This window comes from Anomalospiza imberbis, chromosome 6, assembly GCF_031753505.1.
Source record: "Anomalospiza imberbis isolate Cuckoo-Finch-1a 21T00152 chromosome 6, ASM3175350v1, whole genome shotgun sequence".
NCBI classification, from domain to species: Eukaryota; Metazoa; Chordata; class Aves; order Passeriformes; family Viduidae; genus Anomalospiza; species Anomalospiza imberbis.
Genome location: NC_089686.1, coordinates 26,930,091 through 26,942,123, shown reverse-complemented (window position 1 = coordinate 26,942,123; position 12,033 = coordinate 26,930,091). Strand labels below are relative to the sequence as shown.

The 12,033-nt window shown below is 36.5% G+C and overlaps 1 protein-coding gene across 8 annotated transcripts in view; it reads left to right on the top strand.

The window, feature by feature from the left end:
- The window catches only part of NUBPL (NUBP iron-sulfur cluster assembly factor, mitochondrial), an 81,401-nt gene that overhangs the window by 65,315 nt on the left and 4,053 nt on the right, over window positions 1–12,033 (top strand). For 7 of the 8 annotated variants that reach the window (XM_068192963.1, XM_068192965.1, XM_068192967.1 and 4 more), the window contains 2 exons: window positions 2,091–2,211; window positions 6,273–6,355. In XM_068192963.1, the coding sequence (XP_068049064.1) occupies window positions 2,091–2,211; window positions 6,273–6,355 (204 nt within the window). The remainder of the gene's footprint in view (window positions 1–2,090; window positions 2,212–6,272; window positions 6,356–12,033) is intronic. The other variant, XM_068192964.1, reaches the window with a different exon arrangement.

Here is a 12,033-nt window from a genome sequence, read left to right as displayed (position 1 = left end):
GAAAAATTAAAATTATTGTGTAATGCTGAAATGTCATTTCCTTTTAGTAAGGTTTATTTAAATGGAAACAAAAAAGGACAGTGTATAAGGCCTTTAAAACTGGTCTAGTATTGGAGATACAGCTGTGTCTCAGCATTTGCTTTTTTATTGGTTGAAGGACTTCTTAGTTACTAGATTATTAAACTTTGAACAGAACAGCTGTAATAATTCTTAACTATTCACAAAACAGTAGTAGACTATATAAATTTTTCTTTGATAAATTTGCTGAATAGTAAATGTTGTATGAGTGCTTTGAAGAGAACAGAAAGTTCAAACCCCATGATATCTGAAAATGAATTAAAGTGTAAATTTCAAATTAATTTTTTCCCCCATGTACTCTCAAAAATGGCCTCCATATATCCTGGTGAAAATAATATTTTTCTTTTGTCAAAAATACACCTTTCGGTGTTCTTCAGTTTACCAACAGAGTAAAAACTCCATGACTTGACTTTAGGGGAGAGTGGGATGAATGCCTGCTTAGAGGTCATCTGTAGAAGGCTGTGGCTGTGCAGGTCCCTTTTTACTGTCCCTGCACCTTCTACCCTTGGACATGTATTATTGCATGTCTCTACTAATTTTAGAACTGGATGATAAATTTACCTGCAATAATGTGCCAGTAAATAGAATCTTGTTCCTCTTGCTTCTCTGGCATCCCTAGGAGAGAGTAGAAAAGGGGGAAAAGTCAGTTTGAGGTGTAGGTAGGTAAAGGTTTGAGGTGGAAGTAGGTAAAATTTTTTAAAAACATATTATTTCTTAAAATGTTCCTTGCTTTAAACCATCTAAGAGCTTTACATAAGTAAAGGTAGATATAGCAAATGTACTTTTTGGTGGTATAGAAAAAGCAGGTGACCATCTCGATACATTTCAGCTTATTGCTAAGGAAACTTTCATTATGATACTGTAAATAACATACTTTTTTATTTTAAGTTCAGTGCAAGAAGTTGTATGTTCACTTTTAATTAAATATATTTGTTAGCTGCACTGAACACTGCTGTTTCCTCTTAGGTATGCTTCATTAGCATAGTGGATATGTTTCTTCTCTAATAACTGGAGACCACCTTGTTCAAGCACAAAACTCGAAGGTTCAGGAAAATGTAGAAGTACAAAATGCTACAAAGTAAATAGCAATAAAAATGGTGTATTATAACATTCAGCTATAGTGTATGTGACATATCTAGGTAATATATAAATCTGAAAGCGAAATGTTGTAACATTGCATCTCTTAAAGCAGACATTCTGTTCCTTAGCAGGTGGATAGAAATTTCCACCCTGTAGCATTTGAACACTGTTTTCATCACTTCTGGAAGTTTTGCTCTGCCTCAATGAAGAGTTTTGTTTACTATGTGAATAAAAGGAGATTATTAGCATTATTTCACACTGTGAAAGAAGATTTTTTGTGTGAATGGCTTGGTAAATTTTTGTTTGACTTATTTTATAAGGATGATGTTGAAAACCTGGCATCAGTGGAAAGGTACCCAGAATGTGGGTATTAGAGTTTTATTCAATGGGTTTTGCCACTTAGTTTCAGATGATTATTTCTATTGTTTGGTCTTTAAATGTGTTACTGCTCTTCAGAAGAATAACAAATCTGGTTCTTTTTGAAAACATTTCCCTACAGGATAACTTATAAAAATACCTTAAAAGCATGTCTGATTTGTAATTTCTTATAATGGTATGTTTTTATTTTGTCTTTCCTGAAAAATGTGAAGTACAAAGCTGTAAAACACAGCATGAAAATTCTTTCAGTATTCAGAGTTTGAAAATGAAATACTGGCAGGGAGAGTTTTTGGCAAGTTAGGTTTGTGCAAGTACTTTTTGTTAGAAAAGTGGCTGTTAGTCTTCAAGAGGTATAAATGTGAAGAAATTAAAATAATGCACAGGTGATGGTGCCACTGAGATGACTAATAAGAGCTGATAATGATATTAATGAGTCTGATTCCTGTTTTAAATAACCACTCTGTATTGGTTCCTAGTAGATAATCTGTATTATCAAAGATGAATGATGGAAATACCAGTGCTTGGTTTGAACATCCTTTCCTTTCCTTTGACAGGTTTTAGGACTGGTTCAAAATATGAGTGTTTTCCAATGTCCCAAATGTAAGCATGAGACACATATTTTTGGAACTGATGGCGTAAGAGATCTGGCAAAAACCCTTGGATTGGATATTTTGGGTGAGAATATGGAAATGGTTTTATTTTTGAAGAAAAATTTAATGGTGTGCATGAGGCATTAACTGATGAAACTGCATAATCCTAGATTACTTTGGATTCAGACTGTTTTCAGATATAATGGAACTAACAAGTAGCATGCTCTATTCCTTGTCAGTTTTGTAATGGTGATGTTGACTGCATATGAAAATTCTTGAATTGCATCTGAAATCTTTGTATTTACAAATAATCCAGGACATGAATTGTTTTGATATCAATGTGCTATATTATCTGAAATTCATTATGTGCTTGACTATACAGCAATTTTTACAAATAACCAAGAATTCTCTTTAGTCTTACACAGACCTAAACTCTGTCTAGTAATATCAATAAATGTTTTCTCATTTATTTCATTTAAATGAAATGAGTTGTTACATATTAACTCAGTTGAGGCCTTATAGCAGCTTTCTGGTATGTAAATGGGTCTTAGAAGAAAGCTGGATGCTTTTTACAAAGGTAGGCAATGATAGGGCAATGGAGAATTACTTTAAACTGAAGTAGGGTAGATTTAGATTAGATATTAGGAAGAAATTCTTATTCTTTACTGTGAGGGACTGGCACAGGTTGTCCAGAGTTATGGGTGCTCCATTCCTGAAAATGTTCAAGGGCAGGTTGGATGGGGCCCTGAGCCAGCTGCTCTACTTGAAGGCATCCCTGTCCATGGAAGGGGGCTTGGAACTAAATGATTTTTATGGTCCCTTCCAAATTAAACCATTCTATGATTAACTATGATTAAGCTATCTGTCAGGCCTGTAGGCTAAAATATACATGGATCTTTAAAGTATACATTAGTGATTTAAAAAGGCATGGTTCAACCTGCGCTGTAAGTAAAGAATATAACACAGCGTAATTAAGTTGGTAAATGGGGTAATTGCATGTGCTAATGATGTGTTTCCATGTATTACTCTAATTATCTCAATGATTTTCCATAGCTAATTCATTAAAAAGAACCAGGAAGCTCACTTAGAAAGATCAACACAAAAACATCAAGGTCTGACATGAACTTAAGATAGCAAGGCAACGCATAATTAAAGACATGCTTTTGGGCTATCTTTTAGTTTTCTGAATATGTAATGAGTTGTGATCAGAGCCCAAGGGGACTTCTACAGCCCTGGGTTATGTGGATGGATGCAAATGCTCTGCAAGCAGTTGAATCAAACATGCATTTAGATACGCAGGCACAAATGATGTACCATGGCATTGGTCCCTTAGGTGGTTTTTGTTATTTCCTAAGAGTGCAGAACTGATTGTGATTGGATCTAATTAGGAGCGATGTGAGAGATGTACAGATTGAGCAGGGGATAGATGAGATGTACAAAATAAAGCAGAGTGAAGCTTAACTTCAAACTGTTAATGCAAAGCCAGACTAAGATTAAGAATAATGCCCCAAGGGCTAAATTTTGAATTACAGTACTCGATCTGATTAGTATGCTCCTCCTTCCAGGGATGACCATTACATAATAATACCATATGGTATTGTAAGAATTACTGCTTACGGATTTTACGTTAATCCATCCCAAATTGAAGTTTTATCTCAGTATTACTTGAATCGTGCCCAAAAACCTTGAGAATATATTTTTACTTATATATCTATAAAGTGCATATGTTTAAAATTAGTGATTCTGAATTTATTTTGCCAATATTTTCTGACCCCTATGACTGTTCTGTTTGTTTAGATAAGCACCTAGTCCTTCTTGGAAACCCAACAAGATGTTTGTGACCCAACATCTGACAAATTCTGCAAGCTAACAGTGTAGCTTCCACTTGCTCAGAGTTGGCTGTCATTAGTATTACTGAATTTTTGTTTTTGACAGAAGACAATTAGCAGTTGCCAGGAGACTTTCAAGTGAAGTCCGTTATTTCATATACTTCTGGTTGTCTTGTATTTTTACTGTTCTCTAAAAGAATATGTGGCAAGGTTTGTGAGAGACTTCTTGCTGCTGATTTTTCCTCTCCCTGTGTCTGAAATTTTTTTCCTGAAGTTTGAGGGCTGTAACCGTGACCAGAAAGCTATGCTATTGGTATACATGATACTGCGATAATAATTTCTGTGTGTTCCATCTTGACCTTTGCAATTCCTGATTTAGCAGGAATTGCACTATCTGGTTAGCACTATCTGGTTCCTGACCATCAGCAATGACTGCCAGATTTTTAAAATTCTTTGATTTTTTTCTTCCTACAGTAAATTTAAATTATTCTTTCTTTGCAGTCAGCAGTAGTTGTTAATATCAGAAAAACTTCCGATGTCGAGCACTATCTGGTTCCTGACCATCAGCAATGACTGCCAGATTTTTAAAATTCTTTGATTTTTTTCTTCCTACAGTAAATTTAAATTATTCTTTCTTTGCAGTCAGCAGTAGTTGTTAATATCAGAAAAACTTCCGATGTCGAGTTCCCATGACATTGGGTAGTGAAGAACAATGCAAAAGTTTTATCTTCCTCAAACTCTTACCACCCAAACAGCTATGCAGATGGTTTTGATGTTTTCTGCTTAAATTATAAATTTTCAATTTTTAAAAATTAAAATGCATTTTTCTTTATCTTCTGACTGCACTTCTGTTCTTACAAGTCCTGTATGCTCCTGTAGTACCATCACATGTTTGTAAGTCTGCGGAGGAAAGGAGATAGGCTGCTATTTTGTAATTACTGGAGATTGTTATTAAGCTGATATTGAGGAAGTATTTTTTCATTACCAAAACATCCTTAGGAAAAAAGAGAAGATTAGTCTCTACGTAAAATAAGAGTAGGAAGTGAGTATCAGGGAGATTTACAAATTACTGTTACTCAATTAAGAACGATTATGGTTAGAAAACTTTAAGAGGACTCCCTGAATTTTTAAAAAATTAATATATGAACAGACTATTATACCTGAATTTATTCATTACTGAAATAAATAAGAAAAAATTGAAGGAAATGTACTGTAATTATCCTAAATAATAATAATAGGTTGTTTCTTCAAAGATTCAGCACACTAATCATGGAGCCACAGCTTTTGTGTTTACTATTTGTTTTTGTTTGTATTCCTATTTGCTTTGAGTTTGGGTTTTTTTATTTCTTAAAATTTGTCAATTTTCATACAGTTTTTTAACGGTTTCTTTTTCTGAATACATTGAATCTCAGTAATTTACACTGGCCTTGATTTGAGTTAAATCAGGTTGCTAAAATGGCGAATTAAACTTACATGATTTCCGATGTGTCAGGATTGAACTAAGGTAGGCTGTTCTGTCTTCATCTATCCATAATGTAAAATGTAGCTATGTCTCCCAGTAAAAGAAAGTTGGTCTTCAGTTCACTTCAAAATTATTTATATAGCAGTAAACATAGGAATCTCCAAGTTTTTTGTAGTGGTGAAATCTGTGTTTCAACAAAGTATGTCTCACAATGGAATAGGGCTGCTAATTGATTCTCCTTTAGAGCGTTCCTTTCCTCTCTGGCAGTTCCCTGCTCATTATAAAAGCAGACTATAAAGAAGATTTCTGTTGGAAAGAAGAATGAACTGAATAGTTGTCCACCTTTGAATTGGATCCAAGGCCTAATAAAGACAATAACAAATGCTATTATTTGGAAATTAAGTATTCAAAGAGGTCTTTGAACAGTGATTAAAATCTTAAAACAGCACTGAAAAGAACTTACAATGAGGAGATAGGCTGAACAGTAAGTTGCATGATGAACAGTTGCCTAACACTCAGTCAATTTATTTCACATAAACAAAATAATTCGTATCTCAGCCTGTATTTTTCTGTGTTTGAGGCAAAAAGCCCTTCCTTCTCTAATAAATGACTAAAACATGGTCCTTTATATTCAGAGAATGAAAAATCAAAAATATGTTTGGCATTATTCATTATGGATGTAAGGAAACTATATTGCAGCCAATTTTCATTTTAAATGCTAATTTTTGGAAATAAAGCAATTCAAAGAGTATACTGAATGGGAATTGGATTTCAAGTTGCTTTAGGGTTATTTTAAGGAAACATTTAAGAAATACTGGGTGTTCATATATGTGTGTCTTGGTATTTTTGATGCAGGAGACGTTCCACTGCACATGAATATACGGGAGACGTGTGATTCAGGACAGCCTGTTGTGATCTCTCAGCCTCAAAGTGATGCTGTAAGTTTGGTGCACTGCACTTAAAACAGAAAGCTCTCCTCTGAAAGTGAATGGACAGTGCTGCTTCTTATTGCTGTTTGGAAAGAAATGGGTTTTTGAATGAAGTAAGGAAATAAAGTAAAGGTAGTACCAGTATGTAACTCAGGCCCTTGATTTTGGAATCTGGTCATCTGTTCTGCTTCTGTGGGTTTTGTTTTGTTTAATTAGGCTGAATCATTCAGAATAGAGAAGATTTGATCCAGGTCCTGGCACGCTAAGAGGAGGAAGGTCAGTGTCAAGCCTCATGAGACCTTGCAGCTAATGCAGGTCCTCTAAAACTGTCAGTTAAGCCTTTGGCAGCTGAGCCTGGAAAGTGTTAAAGGGTCTTATCCAGAGATGTTTGGAACAAAACTTCATATTGTCAGTACCTGGGTTGTTTTCAGCAGGAAGTGGAGCAATTTGCACACAAGAGGTAATGGATTTTTTTCAGTGTATTTACCATAACCTTCTATTGTTAGTGGAAAATACAAGTTGGTGAGGTGGTGGGAGTCAAATATACAAATCTGTAAAGAAAAGTAGTTGCACATATGGAATTTCATTAATGCTGATAGAGTAACATTTTCCTATCTGCTGTTTTCTTTCTCTGCTAGAGTTTGTCTGCCAGGCTCTGTAGGACAGGGTGCTGTACACAGTATATGGCATAATGCAGCCATACTCTTGACTGCTGCTTAGATGTAAAGATATATAATGAAAAAAATTATTAATGCTGATTACAGATGGTAGAATCAATTCACAATAAGGTAGACTATGAAACCTTTGAATATTATAGAACATTTGAATATTAGTAGCTTTTTCATGATTGCTAGGCACATGCCGCAGTGTGTTTTTTCCTTCCCAGTATTTTAGAAGGAAAAAAAAAAAGGGAGGAGGAGAGCATTAACATTGTTAATCCAGTGTTATTAACATACTGAACAGGATTCTGCAAGAACAGTGACAGTCTTAAAATTGTAATTTTGTTTTGAAAGAGAAGAGGCAGCACTATGGTGTGTTGACTTCTAATTGAATGCTGTGTTTTTGCTAGGTTTGGGCAAGGCCCGTGGTATGGAATAATGTGGTGATCCTGAGTCCAGGTCTATCTGAAATGGAATCCCTATAATCCATATCGTAGTTTCTCTCTGGGAAGTTTGATCAGCAATGTGAAGGTTTGAATGGATGTATGGCTTTGGTCAAAGCTGAAATAAAACTGCTGGGAAATTGAGATGGAAGGCTCACAGTGTCTGAAATCTGTAATAACCAAGAGTCTGTAGCCTGCTGGACTATTGAGTGAAGAACTCAGACATGTTTGGGATAGCATTCTGAAAATAAAAAGGCAAGAAAGTCTGTTGTGTTGCCATCTGTTCCTCCTTGAACTATGTTCTTGATAACAAAAGGGTGGGTTATAATCACCATTTGTGGCAATTAAGTTAAATATGCAGAGGAATAAAGATTGACAAATATGTGTGACTCTGGGGAAAACTCTTAATATCCTTCTTTGCCTTTGTGTCTGTGAGATAATAATTCTCCTCAGAGAATGTGTTTTTTTTAAATGTCACTAATCTCTATAGAATGAAAAAGAATTTTCCTTCATCCCTGGTTTTCTTCTCATTTTAAAGATACAAAAAATACAATTCTCTTATTTTCAAAGAAAAATTAAATTCTTAGCACATAACTGACTGTGGCAAAGGTCTCGTAAGGTCAGATTCTAATCTTTAATACATGGCAGTCATCACCATGTTTCTCAAATAAACTGAAATTGTGGCTATTCATGCATTAACAACTTTTCAGCTAGAGAACAATGTCTGCTGAAATTCTCTGCTCTCGTTGCTTAAATGTGCAGGGGATTTTCATACAAAATTCTATGCTGATTTTGTTAGAACACACTTACAAATCAAATACAGAATCATAGACCTGAAATAATACCTAGCAGAGTCAAACAGTAGGGAACAGGGATGGTGATTGACTTCTTAGAAACCCAGCATGTTGTCACACTTTTTGAGCTCTTTCAAGCCTAGAATAAAATGGTTTCTAAAACATGTCACTTAATACATTTTTGCATACACATCTGCCATGGGGTTCTTCTTGCCTTACAGATACATAAAAGTATATCTCTGACTTTACACTAGAGTTTCAAAATGTCTAAGCAAACTTGTCTAAATTCATTATTTTAAAGCCTAGATGTAGTAGGTGGAAAAGGGGTTTCCTTTTCACAAATGACAAGGAAATTACTAAGAACTAAAAAAGGAAATTACTTGTAGAATGGTACACGTGTGAACTTAGAAAATTCTTCCTTAGGGAAGGCACAGAATACACAAGACTAATCTGCTTATGGAAAGTATTGACAATATAGCTAAAGGATAGGAAGGCTTGATGACTGGAGTTCTCTTTTGGTGAAGCTTGAGGCAGTGCCCTGGGAGAAGTAATGGTGCTTCTAAAATGGTTTTGCTCTTGGTATAGCATTGTCTGTGTTAGTGTTTCTGTTAGTTTAGTTGTTTAAATTGTGGCTTTTTCTTAATATTCTTCTTTGATAAACCTTGGTGATGTAGAAATGGAATATTGCTGTACTTACATGATCAGGCTCATGCAGCAGCTGGGAGTGACCCAAGATCCTCTACAAGAAGCTTGCTTTAATCAACAGTGAGGGCTTACCTTCTGAAGTGAGACCCTTCTGGAGATTAATTGAGCATTTTTCTCCTCCATCACACTGTGGAGGTGGATTAGCTGGCCAAGGCTCCATTTTTTTGCTCACTCAAACCGATGCAAGAGTCACTGGACGCAAAAGCTGGTAAATGAAAATCAGGAATGCTGCTAAAATGGTAGAATTGGGGAATAAAAGGCAGGGGAAAAGGTAGAATAGGGAAAACTAATGAGGAATCACTGAAACTAGGTGAAATCGACCATACTCAGATGTACTGGATCTTCCTATGGACCATGGGAAAGGAGCCAGCAGCAAAACAGGTGTTTGGAAGGGGCTTCTGAAGCTTGCCGGTAAGAAGATTAGAGGCACAGCAAGAGATATAAAACATGATTAATTGCAGTGGAGTTATTCTTCCATCAGAGGAGCTGCTTAAATGCCCAGTGGACTCTCCATCACACTGGGAGAAAGATAAATGGAAGTTCCTGGTAGCTCTTCCTTCTGTGAGTATAAAGCCCTGAGACTTACGGAGCAGTTGGTGGTTATCTTGTGAGGAATTCTTGCTAGAAACTTTGGGTATATCACAGCCTGGATGGCACAGTGGATTTATCAGTACCTTAGCAGAACAGACAGGCCATCTGTGATTGTTGAGCACCAAACTCCCACCTGTCACCTCCCACCTCAAACCATTTGGTGTACCAGTATGACCATTCACATCCTCTATATACAGGTGATGAATTTTGAGTCCCATAAATTGCACACTGATTTATAAGGGAAGAGAAAAAGCCCAGTCAGGGGGAAAGCAGGGGCACAATGCATCAACAGTCTGATGGAACAGAGCAAAATAAGTCTAGTTAATAATCCCTTTTCAATTAAATCAGAACATTACAAACCTTGCTGTGGTGTCATCCAGACAACTCAAATTTGTATTCAGAAACATTTCTTCTGTAGAATGCTTATGACAGGGTGATGCATAAGTGGGGTAAAAACATACAGCCTTTTAAAGATTGTGAGAAGTAGCTGGAGAAAAATTTAAGTACTGGTAGCAAATAGTCATAGAATCCTTTTTTGTGGTTTAGTTGTCATCAATAATTCCATTTAATGAGTGGTCAATCCAGGGAGTGAAATTTTTAAAAGAAAAGCAAACCCTAAAGAAGGCTGCATGGTATGATTTATAATATGCCTTCATCATCAAGGCTTCCTTTGAATCATCACAGTAGCATTTGGTGCATGTAGGTTCAGATCCTTCATTCAGGGTGTAGACAGTACAATGCATCATCAGACCCTCATTTATGGTTCTGTCTGCTGAAGAAAATGACATGTGTAGGATAGTCTGTTTGAAGGATGTTACTATGCTGCATTTGATTTGCACTGTTGTACTTACCCGTGTTTTTTGGGCAGGATGTGTTTTTAGATGTCTGCAAGGGCACCTTGGGTTAGCAGTGTTACCCAGCTGGGGCTGTCCCCAAGAATGGTTTGGCTGTTACAGCTGCTGATATATAGGATTAATAGGAAGTCTCCCATGAGCACTAAAGATTTTTTTTTGAGATTTTAGTTTTGTAAATCCAGCTTACTTACCTGTCTCCTCTATTTCATGTTACAGTGTGTGGATTGACTTTTGCTGTCTCAGTAAGTTTGCCTTTCTGACATGAGACTTCATTGTAATTTGGCAAGAGTTGCCAGTACATGCAAAGAAGAATCTTATGGTGGAGCTGACCAGAGGAGGAACAGAGTGGGATAGTCTCTGGACCTCTTGTAGCTACCAAGAATTTGTCTGGGTGGCATGAAGCTTATATCTGAAGTAGACTCATTTAAAGCTGTGCTTGTCATCATGTTTTTAGTGCCTTCTGAGTTGACCACAGTAAAATACAGACATTTGAAGGCAGCTCCAGTCATGCACTGAAGGCTGGAGTTGTGATAAAGTAACAAGCAATTTCCATTGAAATTAAAGCTGTTTAAAAATCTGATTGAACTGGCAAATAGAACATGATTGTGCAGAGAGTGCTAAGAACCAAAGTTATCAATGACTGGCTGGCTGTGCTTATTTTCATGTAGATGGTAGTTAGGACTAGTATTTGTCCTTATGATAAGTCACTGTTTGATTAGTTGCTCATGGTGGCTAGTTTCCTTCAGCAGTTAGTAGACTGTAAACCCTAACAGGTCAGTTGAGCAGATTTAAATTCCTTTTCCTTCTCTACAGCTATACTAGCATCCACAGCATTTGATATTCCAGAGAGTCAGGACTTGCACAGATTTTCCTTTGGATTGCTGGGATGGATGAAGCAGCTTAATAGTCTTGGAGTCTTGTAATCAGAAATAGACATTACAAACCATGTCAGTACTGGGATTTGTATCCTATGGTGTATGTGGCCTATAACCAAATGATGGGATCAGTGTGTGTTTCTGAGTTTCTGGTCTGAAGTTGTTTGTATGCAGTGATTTGGGTGAAGGAAAATGTGATATCAGCTCCTACCTGCTTTTACTTTATTGATTATAAGTTGGGTTTTCTGTTTATGTAGCAGTTGCACCAGATACTGGCAGGCACTGTAGTGAGCTGTTAGCAGGCTAAGTTCTGCACTCCAGTGGAAAGCAAACCAGCAGGTCAGGCCACACCAGTCCAATCCATGACAACAGGGCAGAGTCAGCCATGACCTGTACAGTCTGCAATAATCTTAGCAATGATGCATACTTCCCTCACGGGTAAGATTTTTGGGGAGAATGAAATGTCATAACTGAAAGGCTCATATTTCCCTAGAATTATTGTAGGGCTTAATTAGATGAGCCAGTAAGAAGTCTTCTGGTTTAAATATACTCAAAATCTGTTAGGCCATGATACTAGAGATCTGTTACAGGGTGATGGATCAGGATGTTCTGATTATTTATGCTAAGTAGGACTTTTCACTCCATTTCCTGGTGAATTTCTGTATGGGTTCTCTGTTTCCTACTCCACCATCTATGCTGCCATCAGTCACTTCATTATCAGCTGTGCCCTTGAGGTCTTAAGAACTGTGCCCTTCTGGCACTGTAC